This window comes from Muscardinus avellanarius, assembly GCF_963383645.1.
Source record: "Muscardinus avellanarius genome assembly, chromosome: 1".
In the NCBI taxonomy this organism is placed as follows: domain Eukaryota; kingdom Metazoa; phylum Chordata; class Mammalia; order Rodentia; family Gliridae; genus Muscardinus; species Muscardinus avellanarius.
Window position 1 is genome coordinate 205,917,506 of NC_137786.1, and position 17,929 is coordinate 205,935,434.

Genomic DNA, 17,929 nt, shown 5'->3' on the forward strand with positions numbered 1-17,929 from the left:
TGGGAGGCGGAAACAGGAGGATTGCGTAGGTTCAAAGCCAGCCTCACTGGCTTGAGACCCTGTTTCCAAATAAAAATATAAAATAGGTCTGGGAGTGTAGCCTGGAGGTAGAAGGGTTTCCAGGAATCCCAGTACCACCAAAAAAAAAAAAAAAAAAAAAAAAGACTCAACCACAGAGAATTTTGTGTAGTTGATAGTCAGTAAATTGCAATCATTTTGCTATTATTATCATACCAAAAGATGATTTTATATGTCTCAGGATCAAAGATTTATTTTATTCACAGTTCCTGTTCAACTAAAGTTACTGATTCTATTAGTTACTGATTGAGGTTATTTATTTTTTTACTGATTGAGGTTATTTATTTATTTTTGTACTGGGGATTGAACCCAAGATTATTCTACTTCTGAACTACACTCCCAGCCTGTTTGATTTTTGTTTTGTTTTGTTTTGTTTTGAAACAGGGTCTTCCTACATTGCTGAGGTTGTCCTTGAACCCGCAACCCTTCTGTCTCAGCTTCCCAAGTTCTGGGATTACAGGCCTACATCACCATGCCCTACTGAGGCTAAAGATTTAGCAGAAAAGTATTAAAGGAAATGACATTTCATGTCAAACAAGATCATGATTTTCCAAGACCTAATTTCACATTGCTATTTTTTAAAAATCACCTGGTTATTAACTGAAAGAAGCTGAGGACATTTAATGAGTCACATCAGATCACTATCTCAAACCATTGGAAGTATGTGGCCCAGCTCATAAGATATTGGTAAATAACCCATGTGATGCAGAAAGCACAGCGCTGGTGCTCAGATTGTGAATGGAGCTTCTTTTCAGGAGTGGACGCCTCCAGGGCCTGGGGTCTGCCTGGGTCTGAGGGCTGGAGGACAGTACTATGTGGTGATTCTAAGTATGGGGATTCAGAGTCCAGTGGTCTCACATAGGCTGCTTACTTTCCCTCTGCACACTTTATTTTCCTCTACCATAAAAGGGAGGGGTAGCCGGGCCTGGTGGTGCACACTTGAAATCCCAGCACTTGGGAAGGAGAGACAGCAAGATCACAGTTCACCGACAGCCTCAGCTACTTAGTGAGGCCCTTTGCAACTCAGTGAGATCCTATTTCAAAATAAAGAACAAAAAATAGGACTATGAGTGTAGCTCAGAGGTAGAATTTCCCTGGGTTCTATCCCCAGTATTGTAAAAATAAACAAACAAATATGTAAATATACAAATAAACGAATAAATAAAAGGGAAGGTAGAGAAGTACCTGCCTCCTCATAAGACTATGGTGAGGGAAAAGCTCTGTAAAGCACTCTCCCCAGGGCCTGATACAAGAAAGTGCTTTGTTGATGTGGTTAGGCAACTCTGCTATAAAAACTTTTAAGAAATTGATAGCCATCAAGGGCAAAAAAATACATGCTAAGGAATCAAAGCAATTTCACAGAGAGTAATCAAAACTTTATTTTGTGAGCAATACCATTGCTTACAGCAGACACAATTCACACCGATGCTGGGCTCGTCAGCTTCAGGAGGCCCCTCTTGAAGTCTTCTGGAAGGCTCACTGGCTTGCCGGTGGCTGGATTCACAAAAACATGGACCGAAGACCCTGTGGTACAGGCCAAAGCCTCAAACTGTGCCAGCTTGGGATGGCCACCGAAAAAGCCATGGCAGAGGTCACGGTGGTCTACGGAAGGCGGCTCCTCGGTGGGCTTAGGTGGAAAAAGGGCAAGTCGGTACCGCACGCTGGAGCGACCTACTTTCTCCACAGCCAAGGCAGCCACTGGGATCTGAGGGAAGCTGATGGGCGCATGGTAGGTGCACTGAGTGCTCACCATGAACCCCACCATGGGCGACGTCGGCAAGCTGGTCTTCAGGCCACAGTACCTAGAAGGTGCAACCACAGTGCTTATTCCAGGTCACTATTGTCCCCCAGCCCAAAGGCAGTGTGCTTCGGTGGCCAAGGGCCCCGGTCCCCAAGGGCTGCAACCAAATCCCAGTTCTTTCACTTGCTAGTTGAATTCCCATGAACAAGCGACTTAGCTTCCCTGTAGCTTAGTTTGTACAACACAATATTCGTGTGCACAGTACCTACCTCACAATCTGACTGTGGGAATAAAGGATGAATGCTTAGCCTTTTTAATATATCAGCAGTCCATAGATACAGTGAGTTCTCATTCAGCATTGACTACTTTAGCATAATTGTGTCCATCTTGTCCTTGTTTCATGAAGAAGAGTCAGGTACGTTGGTGTTCAATGAGAGAGAAAACTCATTGATTAGGTATAATAAGCTATTATGCCACCTCTCTGCTGGTAGATTTTAATCTCTTTCAGGACAGGGGCTGCGTCTCATTCATTTTTAAGTTCTTTGAATGGAAGTGTAGTGGCACTAGAGATAAAACCTGGAGGTTGGACAGAATGGGAAGTCAAAGGCACTGTTACGCCCTCCCTCCTTCCCTCCCATTTATGACTTAAACATTTTTTTATCACATTCTCTTTTTCTCTTCTTTGCCTGAAAAAAAATTAAAGCTGAATGTGAGGATTAACCATAAGGGCATGGCTATGGTTTGAAGGAAGGTTGTCATCAAAGCATTGTTCATTATTCCAGGTCACTGTTGTCTCCCAGAAACGAGCTCAAGCCTCCGCTCAGAGAGGGCAGTGAGTGGCGTGTGGCCCACCATGTCACTCATGGTGACATTAGATTTGCTCACTTACTGACATGGCAGCTGCCCAGTCAAAAAGATCAGGTCACAGAGCAGTAGGCACTGCAGTACACCACTTCATTTGTTATACAAGAACTGATAGGTTAATGTCTATGTTGCCTAGAATTTGAGCAGATAAACTATAGAGCTTCCAGTAGTTATAGGCTTAACCCTAAGGGTTAGGATAAGGGTTGGGGTTAGGTTTAGGTTAGCAGCCTGACCCTTAATAGATTCTGAGAATTTGTTTCTTACAGCTCTGGAGGCTGGGATGTTCAAGATCAAGGTACCTGCAGAATGGTGCCTGGTGAAGGTCTATGCAAGGACATGACTGTGTCTTTGCAAGGGCCAAGGGTGCTCTCTGGGGTCTTTTGATCTGAGCACTGGTGCCATTAATGATGGCTCTGTCCTGATAACCTAATCATTTCCCAAATGCCCATCTCGAGATACTCCCACACTGAGGATTAGCTTTCAACCCATGAACACGGGGACACAAACACTGAGCACATAGCATGGGGAAGAAGAAAGAAAGAAAAGCCTTACTTGGTGGCATGACTCCGAGACCCAGTGAGAATCGGCTTCTCCCGCTCTCATTTCCCCAGCCTCCCTGTTGCTCTTGCCTTTCTATGCTCTGCAGACAGAAGAGAAACGATGTCTCTTCCTACCAGGAGAGTAATATTTCATGAGCTCCTTGTTTTCTGTGTGAGCCCAGCCACCATGCTTTTAAATAATTGAAATGCAGGAGCGCATTTAAACAGAGCCATCGACTGAGCACCTGGTGTATGTCAGGCCTGCGCCTAGTGTTTTACATTTTATATTCAGTTTTCAAAATAGCCCTGCAAGGAATGTCTCATTTCCCTCATTTTTTTTCCAGGGTAAAAATACAGCAGAGAGGTTTGAATAAATTTCCCAACGTTTCACATAGTAGTTGGTAGGCTCAGACCCAAACTCCAGGCTCTCCAGAGGCAAGGTCTGCATTTTCCCTCCATTCTGGATTTCTAGATGGTGAAATAAAAATCTACATTTTAATCCAGTGGATGAGCCATACTTTCTTTACTGTTTCTGGACTTTTGTCATTACATTTGGATAGTAGGACCCACATTTGCAAATTCATAACCCAATCTGACGGGATTGGTGATAACAATATGGCCTCCCAGGGAGAGATTTTTTTCCATTGTTGATTTTCTTTTAATTTTATTTTTAAATTGAAATTTATCTACATACATATACTTTTCAAAGGTCAAATAGTTGCTCTGGTCTTATTAAAAAAAAACAGTAGCTTTCTGATGGTTACACCATTGGTAATAACCTATATCAAGCACTTCTTAGGACTAATTCATTCATTAACCAATGTCTCAAACATTGTCTTTAAATAAGCCACCAGTGGACAGCTTCTTGGGATAAGCAAGTAACTGATTAAGCATCCGATGCTGGTGAAGCCTCCTCAGCACATGAATTAATTGCCTATCTTCCATGCATTCACATCCTGATTTTATAAAGTTTAGAATAAAGGAAGGTTAGAGTTGGAAAAACCCCTGGGGATCATCTAGCACTGGGGCCCTCAACCCTCATGTGGATCAGAATCTTCTGCAGAACCCATTGAAGATGCAGATCTCCAGCACCCTCTAGACCTACTGAAGAGCCGCCCTGCCGGGAGGGGTGCAAACATCCCAACTTGACAGGCTCTGGGTGGTTGTGGTTCACTCACCAGAGCACAGCAGTTTCTCTCAGGGGAAACAACCCAGAGACGTGAAGTACTCTGCTCACAGCCACCCAGTGAGGGAGGGACCCATAAATAGGTTCAGCCTGGCCCTCTGGGTCTTAATGCTGCCCCAGGCCTCCGGTGTGTGTGAGGACACAGCCCTGCCTCCTCTGGAGGTCAGGAGGAAAAGCTCCTGTGAGGTGGTATGAGGCCAGTGGGCAGATGGCACTGTACACCTTTCAGAGGGCTGCAGCTATTTTTGTCACTGGTTATAAATAGTAGAGGATGGGCTGAAGCTATGGTCAGTTAACCTGGAATGTCAGGGAGGAACGTGGCAGGAAGTCCCTCCCCAGGCACTCCCCCAGCTAACAGTAAGCACAGCTCAGCAGTAGCGGCAGCCCAGGACAGTGCTGCTGAAGGGCACATGAGGCCTTGAGAGTCGCCCGAGGAGGCCTCTGGCGGGGCATTAATAGTTATGTGGTCACGGGAGAAATGCATTTAGAAATAGAGACCAGAGAAAAAACACCTAAAGTGGGAGTGTGCAAAAATCAACAGATGGAGATGAAAGGTACACTTAGGAATGTGCGCTGTGTCTTTGTACAAATAACTTCTCTTCAATCAGGCCTACTCAGGTCTTGTCATCACAGCACTATTTGGGTCTATAGAGCCCAGGAAACTCAAGTGAAATAAATGGCCCCTATGTCAACCATGTCTATTAATATCATGTGGTATAGAATACTGGCTAAAATTTCAAGTCATAACCAGGTGCGGTGGCACATGCTTGTTATTCCAGTATTTGGGTGGCTGAGACTGGAAGAATCACAGGTTTGAGGTCAGCCTCAGAAACTCATTGAAACCCTTAGGAACTTAGCAAGACTCTTTTTCAAAACAAAAAATAAAGAGAGCATATCTTGGAGGTAGAATGCCCCTGGGTTCAATCCCTAGTCCCAAAAGAAAAAAACAAAAAACAAAAAACAGGCTTTAAGTTATTAGGTCTGGGTCTGAATGATAGCCCAGCTGTAACCTTAATAAACCACTCAGTGTCCCAGAGCTCCAGTTTTTTCTCATCCCCAAAATGGAAATAATAATACAAACCCATTTTTTGCAAGAATTAAATAAGACAATGCATATTTTATGTATCCTGGCTAATTTCTAGAGCCTGAATATTTTTGCTGTTCTCTTTTTGTTTGGATTCTAAGGGTAGAGTCATATATCTACCGGCCAGACTTCTTTTGTTTTGAGAAGACCCTGTGTCTGGACCCTCGTAACCAGCTGGGGTGCAGACAGTCATGACTGTCAAAAAAGGCCACTTCAAGTGATGTCAAGAGCCATGGACACTGGAACCAGGGGAGCAGAGCAGGAGAGAAACCCAGATGGGTGACATGTGGTGACTGTTAAACTTTGGAGCTTCTAGAAAACTGTGGGCTGCTTCAAAAAGAAGAGGGAATGGGTTCAGCAATGAGCCAGAGGAAGTTGAAGCCAGTGTAATTTGCACAGTAAATATTATACAATTGAACTACTATTTACTGCATTCTATAATAGGAATTTACTCAAGATGCCCAACAGATGTCTGGCTTGATCTCTTGGGTTCAATGATTCAAGCATAAGCAATTTGGCTTCGCAATAGGAACTAGTGATTCAATCTTAATTCTTAAGCTTTACCAACTTAACCATATCCTTGGGTTTGGTGCTGGTGACATAGTAATTATCTCTCTTTGATTAGGATTCTCTTCTCTTGTGGATCCTAATCAAAGAGAGATAATGTTGAACACTTCATTACAAATTAAATATGTGTGTGTTCCGTAGGAAACCAATATAGATGGTTGTATGAAATGCTATATAACAAAGGAGCCCGAACTAGTAGAGACAGGTAAGCTCCTGAGGAACCAAAGGAGGCAGGTGATGCTGTGGCTGGACCATGGGCAGGAAGGGAGAGTGGTGATGGATGAGTTGGGGAGGGAGGATGGGCCTGATCATGAACAAATTGGATTTTAGCCCTAACAGAACTGGAAGCCATGCTGATGGGGAGAGGAGGTGGGCCAACTGTGTTTCCCTTCAAGGACAGCACTCTAGGAAATGGGCTGGAAGCCAAGGATGGATGTAAAGATGCAGGAGACTGCTGAGGTGCTAGAGCTGGGCTGGGTGGCAATGTTGGAGATGAAAAGCCATGGTTTAGATATTCACAGAGGAGCTCAAGAAAGACAGCTGGGCTTTTCCAACTGGCTTCCACCCGTGACAGTGGTTGCTATTTGACAAAGAGCACAAGAGCAAGAGCTGGTGCCTCCGCCAGCACCTTTGGGTCTGTGAGGCTGTTGATGAGACCTTGGGGTCTTCACACCACACTCTCTAGAGAGATTCTGTCAAGTCACCCATTATTCTGCACGGCCATTTCCATGCTCTCGTTTTCTGTCTGAGCATAATTTTAGGTCTAGCATTTTCAAGTGCTTCAAGATGAGTATGATTCCAAACCAAAGGGAAATGACCACATGGATAAGTAAGTTTATTTGAAATGTATAAGCTGCTTTGCTCCCAAAAGGTATGGGAGGTGATTAAGATGGAAACAGGAAGTAATATTTTCGACAATCTCACATTTTGAACAACCATGGTACGAAGAATATTGGGTTTTTCTTTGATTACTTTCGTGTTGCTCCTGAGCACATTTTGGCTCTATTTACAGGACAAATGATTCCATAGGTAACAAGAAAAAATTTTCAGAACTAAAGTCTAGCAAGATACAAGACTAAGCAAATATCTAAATAAGCCTTTATACCATGCTATGTGTATACACATGCTTAGAAATATACTAATATAAAAAAAGGAAAAGAAATATGGTGCTTCTAAACCAAGCTGCCTATCTCCAAATATAAGAAGCTGATATAATGAGCTAGCCACAGTTCACATTAGGAAAATTCCCAAACCTGGTTGTCTGCAAATTTCTGCTACTGTGATTTTTAATGTGCATGCACCAGGGTCCCAAACTGAAGGAAATAAAACTAATGAAAATCATCTGCTGTCAGAGAAGAACAATTTCTTTGCAACCGTGCTCTCGTGGGAAGTTCATTCTGGTAAATCAGTGTCAAAATGACAAGAGAATCCGGCATGTCTCAAGAGGCACGAAATATAACAAGCAACAAATTCCAAGTCTGTGTTCGGAAACTGAACATTAAAGGGTCTGATGAAAAATTCAAGCAAAAAAAAAAATGAAGGATGTGAGACAAATTCATTAAAACATTTTGGGCCGAAATAAGAAGACCGTGACATCATGCTCAATTAGCAGGAAAACGCATCTTAAAGGGTAAATGCAGCAGCTGATGATCTGATCTTTCCGACCTCAAGAATCAGAATCAAGTATTAAAGGTAGCGTTGAAAGAGAGGCTGGATTACACAGGACCCGGGAAGATACACTGCAGCAACTGTTGTGCCTTTTGGCTTTGCTGCCGCTGCTCTTCCAGTGATAGATTTAAAAGAACACATCCCCAGTGAAGGTAGCTCAAGCCCTCAGAATTGAGCAGGCATGGGCTCGGTCCTCCTTCTTGGGTCTGCCTAGAAAAAGAGGGATCAGGAGCTCAGACAGGCCTGAGTGATGCTTCTCACAACCTCAGTGTCCAACTAAGTCCCTAACATGTGCTGGCTCTGGCAATCAGTCAGGGACAAGTTCCGGACAGGGTGAGGAGCAGCAGTTTAAAACACTATTTAGCCGGGCATGGTGGCGCACGCTTGTAATCCCCGCGTTTGGGAGGCTGAGACAGGAGGATCCGGGTTCTAAGCCAGCTTCAGCTACTTAGTGAGGCTCTCAGCAACTTAGTGAGACCCTGTTTCTAAATAAAATATAAAAAAGGTCTGGGAGTATAACCTGGAGGTAGAAAGCCTCTGAGTTCCACCCCGAGTATCACCAAAAAAAAAAAGAAAAAGAAAAAGGTTTGATGCCATCCCACTTGTTAATTCTTGTTTTAATTTCCTGCACTTTGGAGGTCTTGTTGAGGAAGTTACTACTTATGCCTTATGTTGGAGTGTTGAGCCTATGCCCCTCCTTTAATAGCTTCACAGTCTCTGGTCTGATTTCCAAGTTTTTGATCCATCTCCAGTTGATTCCTGTGCAAGGGTGAGAGGTAAGGATTTAGTTCCATTTTTATACAAATAGATAGCCAGTTCTCCCAGCACCATTTGTTGAAAAGGCTGTCTTTTCTCCAGTATATGAATTTGTCAAAGATCAGTTGACTGTAAGTGTATGGGTTTGTTTCTGTACCTTCTACTCTGTTCCATTGATCTGTGTGCCTGTTTTGGTGCCAATACCATGCTGTTTTAATTACTATTGCTCTGTAGCATAATTTGAAGTCAAGAATTGTGATGCCTCCTGCATGATTCGTATTGCTGAGAATTGCTTTGGCTATTCTGGGTCTTTGTTTCTGATTGTCAAAGGAAATCAAGAATCGAAAGAGAAAGCCTACAGAATGGGAGAAGATCTTTACCAGCTACTCCTCTGCTAGAGAGCTAATATCCAGAATATACACAGAGCTCAGAAGACTCTACACTAGCAAAACAAATAACCCAATCAAAAAATGGGCAACTGAATTAAATAGACACTTCACAAAAGAAGAAATACAAATGGCCAATAGATACATGAAAAATGTTCAACATCATTAGCCATCAGGGAGATGCAAACCAAAACTACATTGAAATTCCATCTAACTCCAAACAGAGTGGCAAGCATAAAGAAATCAAATAACAACAAATGTTGGCAAGGATGTGGGGAAATAGGAACGCTTCTATGAACTCCACTGTTGGGGGATTGCAAACTAGTTCAGATGCTACAGAGATCAGTGTGGAGACTCCTTAGAAAACTGGGAATGGATCCACCATATGATCTGGCAATACCACTACTGTGTATCTTTTCAAAGGGGTTGGAACCAGAGAACTACAGTAACTTATGCATGCCCATGTTCATAGCAGTACAATTCACATTAGCAAAACTATGAAATCTACCTCAGTGTCCATCAACAGATGAATGGATTACAAAATTATGGGAAATATACACAATGGAATTCTACTCAACAATAAAGAACAAAACTATGTCATTTGTAAGAAGACAAAAAGACCTGGAGAACATTATTTTAAGTGAGATTAGCCAAGCACAGAAAGAGAAGGGACAAACTGGGTGTGGTGGTGTATACTTGTAATCCCAGCCTGTGGGAGGCTGAGATAGGAAGACCACAGTTTGCAGACAGCCTCAGCTACTTGGTGAGGCTCTTTGCAACTCAGTGAGACTGCTTCAAAATAAAAGAATAAAAAATAGGGCTGAGGGTGTAGCTCGAAGTTAGAATGCTCCTGGGTTCCACCCCAAGTACCACAAAAAAAAAAAAAAAGAAAGAAAGAAAGAAAAGAAAAGAAAGATAAGGGACATATGCTTTCTCTAATATGTTCAAGCTAGGGAGTATTTGGGATATAAGAGGGACTCCAGATAATGAAGGAGAAACCTTAGTGAAGCCAGGAAGAAAGGGTAGGGGAGGAAGAAGGCTAAGGTTCATTAATGGAAATGTTACATGTGACTATGTGTAGAGATGTGAATATAACATTGTTAACGTGGACACTCTATTGAGAGGGAGGGAAACAGGGAGAGGGAGCACCTATGTGAATGCATATATGCCATTGCCAACATGATCACATTACATGTGAGACTGTAGTGCACATATAAAATATATGTATATATAGTACACCAATAAAATATATATATAACACTATTTAAATCATCACATGGCAGAAAATACTTAAAATACACCAAGAATGACTTGGAATACCACATATGCCAAAAACAACTCTCTGAAGATTTCATATCTAGAAAAGGCAAAATTGGAGAAGAGTCTAAAGAGCCCCCCCACCTTTTAAAAAAATTATCATAGTGTTATTTGGAAATAGAAAAAAAAAAAAACACCTGGAAGACTCTGCCCAGAGAGATGACTAAATAAAGCAGATGCTCCATTTTAGAGGGTTCAGATCATGCATTTGGGTGGCTTTAAAGATCTTTTGTCGTTTTTTTTTTTAAATCCTGATGTCTAAATAATTAATTCTATTACATAATTAATGCAATGCACACTGTAGACAAGTAGAAAATATGCATGAAAAAAAATTTAAATTCCCCTTGATTTCCATAACTCAGAAATAACCAGAATCAACATTTTGGTGTGCCTTTTCCGAGCCGTCTTTAAGAAAGCAGATTTTTGTCTTGTTCTAATAAAATGAGATCATACTGCTGCTTTCTTTAATCAATTCTATGTCATGAACTTGTTTCCATGCTCAAAATAAGTATGTTTTATTGCAACTGTCAAGTCTGCCCTTTTGTGGGTGTGCAATATTTGTTTAGTTGATCCAAAGACAATTTCAAAACTTCTTTTGTTTCAGAATATTTTCAAGCTTCCAGAGGAGTTTGCAAGTCCAATGGACTCTTGTATTTTTTACAAAATCATTCGCTTTTAGGATTTTGTCATGTGTGCTTTATTATGAACTTGCATCATTTCTGAACTGTTCAAGAGGAGGTCGTAAGTCATCATGCCACTTTCCCCCTAAATATTTCAGTGCGCATTAGCTAGGAATGAGGACAGCTTCTTCTGTAACGACAGGGTAGTTGTTCAATTAGGGAAGTTCAACATTGGTCTAATCTAATCTACAGTTAAGTTAGATCAATCTAGCGTTTATATTCCAATTTTGCTAGTTGTCTCAATAATTTGCTTTATTTAAAAAAGAAAAAGGGAATCAAAGAAATTTTTTTTTCAAGTGCAGTATCTAATCCAAGACCCTATATTGCATTTGCCATCAGGGTTCTTTGGTGTCCCTGAATCTGAAACAACCCATCAGTCTTTCTTTATGACACTGATTTTTTTTTTCTTCTCAAATACAGGACGGTCCAGAGGCTCATAATGTCTATTTGCCCTGTATTAGGAATGCTAATTTTTATCACTGGATTAAGGTAATGATAGTCTAGTTTTTCTCCTGCATCATCCCTGCCTCGTCTATGTTTTATATTGTGTTATGTTATGGTTTGGACCCGGAAGGTCCCCCACAAACTCATGTGTTGAAGGCTCGGTCCTCAATGCAGCAATGGTCAGAGGTGGGGCTTGGGGAATGACTGGTCCAATCATTCCCCAATAGTTACGATGGGCTATTAGCATAAAGTCTATGAATGGGCTAGTAGGAAGTGGGGCCTAGCTGGAGGACACAGGACTCTGGGGACATGCCTTAGAAGAGTATATCTTGTTCCTGGCCTGCCTGCCTACTATAAGGTGAGTAGCTTTGCTCTTCCCCACCCTTCTAACCATGAGATACTATTTTGCCACAGGCCCTGAAACAATGTAGCCGGCTACCTATGAACTAAACCCTCTGAACACCTGAACCAGAATAAACTCTGCCCGGTGTGGTGCACACACTTATAATCCCCGCGCTTGGGAGGTGGAAACAGGAGGATCGCACTGGTTCAAAGCCAGCCTCGCTGGCTTAAGAGACCCTGTTTCCAAAAAAAAATAAATATATAAAATAGGTCTGGGAGTGTAGCCCGGAGGTAGAAGGGTTTCCAGGAACCCCAGTACCAAAAAAAAAAAAAAGTTTCCTTCCTTAAGTTGATTTTCTTGGGCAGTTTGTCACAATAACAGAAAGCTGACTAACGCATGATAAAATACATATAACACAAACTTTACCATTATAACCATGAAGTGTATAGTTCAGTAGCGGTGAATACATTCACATGGTTACATGGCCATAGTAGAGCCTTTATTTTTTCTTTTAGTAAGTTGTGAAGAGATACTAAGATTCTCTTAGATGTTCTTTTCCTCAGATAATGTCTTGAATAACTCCCTCTCCCCTCCCACCTCCTGATTTAGCACCCACAGAGGATTCTTGTGGAGGCAGCAGTTAAGAACATTAACTCCAGCTCTTTCTTCCTCATCCTGGAGAAAGTCTCCATAGTCCCTGGTTCTCAGTCTGAACGAAGCTGACTTCCAAGAGCTGCTCTGCACCAGACTGCTACTGTCTTTCACAACAGCAGCCATCCCTTTCCTGGTGTCCTGTTTAGTTCTTCAAAACACTGTTGGAGCCAGACATGGTGGCACACTCCTGTAATCCTAGTACTTGGGAGGCTGAGACAGGAAAATCACAGGTTCAAAGCCAATCTTAGCAATATAGTGAGGCCTTCAGCAACTTAATGAGACCCTGTTTCCAAATAAGAAATAAAATAGGTCTGGGGGTATAGCTCAAAGGTAGAATAACTCTGGGTTCAATCTCTAGTAACTCATACGCTCTCTCCACTCTTTTCCCCTCCCCTCCCCTCCCCTCCCCTCTCCTCTCCTTTCCTTTCCTTTCCTTTCCTCTCCTCTCCTCTCCTCCAGGCTGGACTCTATTCTGGACATCAGGACATAAAAATGGGTAAAGCAACAGTACCTTGCCTGAAGCCACTGATGCTTGTTGGGAAAGACTCAAGCAGGTGCTTATAATGCTTTCTGGTAAGGGTCATGTGACACTCTTGCTTGCAGGAAGGCCTGGAACATGGTGGGAACATGGAGAAGTTGCAGATCTCACAGCTGGAGCAGAGATCCCTGGAGGGGATCAGTGGTGCGTGCATGCACATGTGTGTGTGTGTGTGTGTGTGTGCGTGCACACGCACATGTGTGTGCCAGTGTGTGCAGGGCTGGCAGTGGGGAGGGAGAGAGGGTTATCATACAAGTAAAACATCAGTGAAGACAGGCTGGAGGGAGGCCAGGCCAGAGCATTGGGGGCCTGGACACAAGACTGAGACCTTGGACTTGGCCCTGCACATGATGCCAAAGATAACATGACCAGCAAGGCTTCCCAGACCACCCAGAGGCAGCAGAAGACTCTGATGTGAGGACAGCAAGGCTGGAAGCAGCCAAAACTTAGTAAGATACTGCAATGGTCTAGTGAGAGAAGGATCTGGTCTGAGCTCGTCAACAGTGGGGACAGGAACTATAAAAGGACAACAGATTCAGGAACTAATAGGTGAGAAAGAAATTCAGGTAGACTCCCAAGTTTCCAGTGTTTCAGAGAAAAAGTATTATAAATTATATTGAATGTCTCACATTGGTCCTTATTACAACCCTGTCAAATAAATGGAGCCAATAACTATTATCCCCATTTCACAGATTACTAAACTGAGGCTCAGAAAGTCAGTGACTTTGACTCAGAATGTCAAAGGTCACACAACTAGCCAGTGGCACAGCAGAAATACCATGTTCATCCCAGCATATGTACTCATGGATACAAACTTATTCAAGACTTGAACTGGGGGACTAGATGCAAAAATAAAAGTGGATCTGTATTTCCCATCATATGTAAAATTGAACTCAAAATTATTATACTTAAAAATGTTAAGTGCTAAAACCTAGAAACTCATCATATTAAAAAAATGAACTCAAAATGATTATACTTCAAAAATTTAAGTGCTAAGACCTAAGAAACTTACAGAAGGAAGCAGAAGAAATTTTTTGTGGCTCTGAATTTAGCAAAAATATTCTTAAATAGAACACAAAAGGTACATGCTACACAGGTCAAAATGAACACCATTTGCTTTTTTGTTGTGGTGTCAGTGTTTGTGCCTATCCCCTCAAACTCATAGGTTGAATCCTAATTAGCAAGGTGATGGTGTTAAGAGGTGGGCCTTTGGGAGGTGATGGGTCCTGAGGGATCTGCCTTCACTAATGCGATTAGTATCCTGATAAAAGAGGCCCAGAGAGCTTCCCTGTCCCTCTGCCACAGGTTTGAGGCCAGCCTTAAGAAAGCAAGACTGAACAACCTATGGAGATTCTGTTTCAAAACAAAGCAAAACAAAATTTAAAAAGGACTGGGAGTGTAGGCTGGAGGTACAATGCCCTTAGGTTCAATTTCCAGAATAGCAGGAATGAAGAAGGAAGGAGAGGGGAAAAAATGAAAACCTTGGGGGTGAGATGGTAATGCCTACGATCTTGATAACGGTGACTTAACGCGTGTGCAATTGTGTCTAAACACATCAAATTGTACACTTGAAATACGTGCAGCTGACTCTTGTCGGTTACACTTCAATAAAGTATTTGAAAGAAGAACACAGGGAGCAAAGCACATCAATATCTTAGCAAATAACAATTATGTCCACCTCCTATTAAATTAGTGTCTGGGATTATTAACGATGACCCTTTTCTTCTTTATCCTTTTCTGAATTTCCCCAAGTTTTCTTTTTTTATTTTTATTTTTATTTTTTTGGTGGTACTGGGGGTGGAACCCAGAGGCTTTCTACCTCTGGGCTATACTCCCAGACCTATTTTATATTTTATTTGGAAACGGGGTCTCACTAAGTTGCTGAGAGCCTCACTAAGTAGTTGAGGCTGGCTTTGAACCTGCGCGATCCTCCTGTCTTGGCCTCTCAAGCGTGGGGATTACAAGTGTGCGCCACCACGCCCGGCTCCCCAAGTTTTCAAAATGAATACACTACACTATCAAATTAATAAAACTGCTTTTGTGGGAAAAAGAAAGAATTGAGTGAAAAGAAAAAATTGAGGGAAATAGTGTGTAGTCTGTACATCTGAGTCTTAAGGCCAGTGATTGAAAAAAATCAAAGACATGACACTTTCCAGATAACAAAAGATCCCCCAATCTTTCAAAGGCCAAGGGAGGCCAGAGGGCACCGTGAGAATTTGATAAGTTCCTTGAAAAATAAAAATAAATAAAAACATATCCAAAGCTAAAGTTACTACTAGAGAAGGTGCCATCTGGGCAGAACAAATCATTTAGTTGGACGGTCCAGCTCCAATGTGTTTCAAATACATATGTGAGAGACAGCTGCAGCAAAGAGGGAAAAAGATGACATAATGTTGGGCAGAAAAGAAAGATGAATTTTTCCACAGTGTCAGGACCCATCATTTCTGGTTTCACCTAGAACTATGAGAATTAAGGAATAATCCAATGTAATTAGCAAATGACCCACAGTGTATATCTTTAAAAAGAATACACACTGCATAGAACAAGTTAGGTAACAGAAAAAGAAAAAGATGTAGCTCATCTACATCTGACCAAATATGATCATGGCTGGGAAATCTGGGATTCCACTATTGGAAATGTTTTTTAAATCTGTCTGCATAAGGCTGAGGGTTTGCTTTGAATTTTTATTAATGGAAAAAGCAATACTTTTTGAAAAGCATTCATGGGACATGTTTAACTCACTTAGATGATAAAATATTTTTTAATCTCTCAATGAGTCGATTATGTGGACATCAAATACTCAGACTTTATCAAATAATGCTTTATGATCATATATTCAACAAAAAGTCACTGTCAGCAGCTGGTGTTGGGTCTTGGGGCACAAGGAAGGCAGCACAACCCAGTGCCCTGGGGGCCCTCAATGAGCTCCCAGTCTAAGGACACAGAAACTCCCACACGGTTGAAACACATGGGGTTCTTGGGCTGAGAGAGTGAAAAAAAAGTCAGAGAACCCTACAAAGCAGGGGTCACACTTGAACAGGGTCTCGAAGGCTATGTAGGAGTTCTCTTGCTAGAAAAAGATTGTTTAGGTAGCGAGAATAATACCAGGCATAAGGCAGGGGACGGGGGATTGCTTAATAAACGACAAGAGCTGATTGTGAGCAGGATCCACTTGGAGGGGGCAGGCCCTGAACAAGATGGAGGCCCTTGCCCTAAAGGGAATCAAGAGATGTGTTGGTTTCAATTCTTTGGCTTTACCCAAATGAATTAGCAGAAAGAGAGAGAAAAGAGAAGAGAGAAGAGAGGAGAGGGGAGAGGGGAGAGGGGAGAGGGAGGGAGGGAGGGAGGGAGGGAGAGAGAGAGAGAGAGAGAGAGAGAGAGAGAGAGAGAGAGAGAGAGAAGAAGAAGAAGAAGAAGAAGAAGAAGAAGAAGAAGAAGAAGAAGAAGAAGAAGAAGAAGAGGAAGAAGAAAAAGAAGAAAAGAGAAGATTATCTTCAGTCTTGAGCAAGCCCAAAGATACAATGTAGTCAGAGCTGGAATTAGAAACTAGAATGCTAGAGACATTCTCTTTTACCTTTTATCTAGATTTTTATTTATTTCTCCATGTCTACTTTCTATTAGCCAGATTCTTTTGGTGATAAGTGAATATTATAGTTCAGGCCCAAAAAGGAATTTATTAGCTCTCAAAAAGGGGGCTCATGCTAACATAGGTGACCCCTGAGGACATCATAATAAGTAAAACGAATTAATCACAAAAGGACAAATATCATGAGTCCACTTATGTGAGGCACTTGCATTAGCTACATTTATAGAGAAAGAAAGTAGAATGGTGACTTCCAGTGGCTGAGGTGAGGGGGCAATGGAGAGTTGGGAAGATGAAAAGCTCCCGTGATGGATGGTCATGACAACTGCACAACAATGTGAATGTATTAAATAACATGCACTATATACTTAACATGGTTCAAATGATAACTGTCATGTTATGATGTATTACCACAATAAAAAGCAGTGAGAAGTCCTGGAGTTAATATGATTTTAGGCATCGTTAGATGCAGGAGTTCTGGGCCCACCATGGGGATCCTGCCACTCTCTGTTTCTCTTGCCTTTTTGTTAGTCTCGCTTTTCAAAAGAGTCCCTTTTACCAAAGACGGTCTCTCTCATATGAAATCATCTATAGAGCTAACAGTTGTAGCCAAAAGAGAGGACTCTTGCCTGATAGTTCCCCGAAGTTCTTGAGGTCACTGGTTGGTTGATCCTTAGGTCATCACCCCTCCTGAATCTGTCACTGTAACCAGGGAGCAAAATACTCTGATTGGCCAAGCCTGATCATGTGTCTAACCCTGAACCAATCGCTAGCAAGGGGAGCAGAGCTCTCTGTTCACACCTCTCTCACCGTTGTATCTGGTGGAGTCAACTCTAGCTGAACCTTGAACTGAGAATTAGAGAAGGGTAATTTCCCACGGAGACACCAGGCAGCCGAAACATGTCCATTACAGTCTCTTTTTTTCTCTACAGACCAGTTTTCTGTCTTTTCAGTCGGTATGGTATTGCAACATTTAGCTCAAGTTACACTTCTCTCTGTTCAAGGACTATAAGCCTCAGTTTGAAATCGTGGACTGATTGGTGCAGTTTGTACAATTAGCTGTGATGTCCAGGGTGAGAATAAGTCTCAGAAGTAATATGGCTGCACCAGGCCCACCTCTGTGAATGTAAAGGCAAAGTTACAGGCATCATTAGCACCAAGACAAATATCTCAAAAGGTGCCTTTTGCAAAAGATAACCAACACACTTGTAGAAGAGTAGTAAGAATGCACTGTATAAAAAATAATTCTAGTAGTTAAACATCGAATGGGTTGGAGTGGATTTGATGGCAGGAAGACTAATCATAGGGCTGTTGCAGGAGGATAATTCTGAACTTTCCAGCTTGGGGGAAGATGAAGTCATCCACCAAGCATGAGACTATAAAAGGAATGTCTGGTGAGGGGTTGGTAGGAAAGAAAGGGTGATGTTAACTTTGGATGTTTTTTGCAAGATGGCTGTTGGACATCCAGGTAGAAAATAGAAGCTTGGAGCCCAAGATAGAA

General features: G+C 42.1%; 1 protein-coding gene across 1 annotated transcript in view; it reads right to left on the reverse strand.

Annotated features, from left to right (window-relative positions):
- Nucleotides 1–1,495: 1,495 nt before the first annotated feature.
- LOC308259519 (uncharacterized protein) overlaps nucleotides 1,496–17,929 on the reverse strand; it is a gene marked incomplete at both ends in the record, with an annotated part of 110,232 nt that continues 93,798 nt past the window's right edge. Inside the window, one exon of the mRNA XM_080690563.1 lies at nucleotides 1,496–1,880. Within this exon, the coding sequence (XP_080546689.1) occupies nucleotides 1,496–1,880 (385 nt within the window). The remainder of the gene's footprint in view (nucleotides 1,881–17,929) is intronic.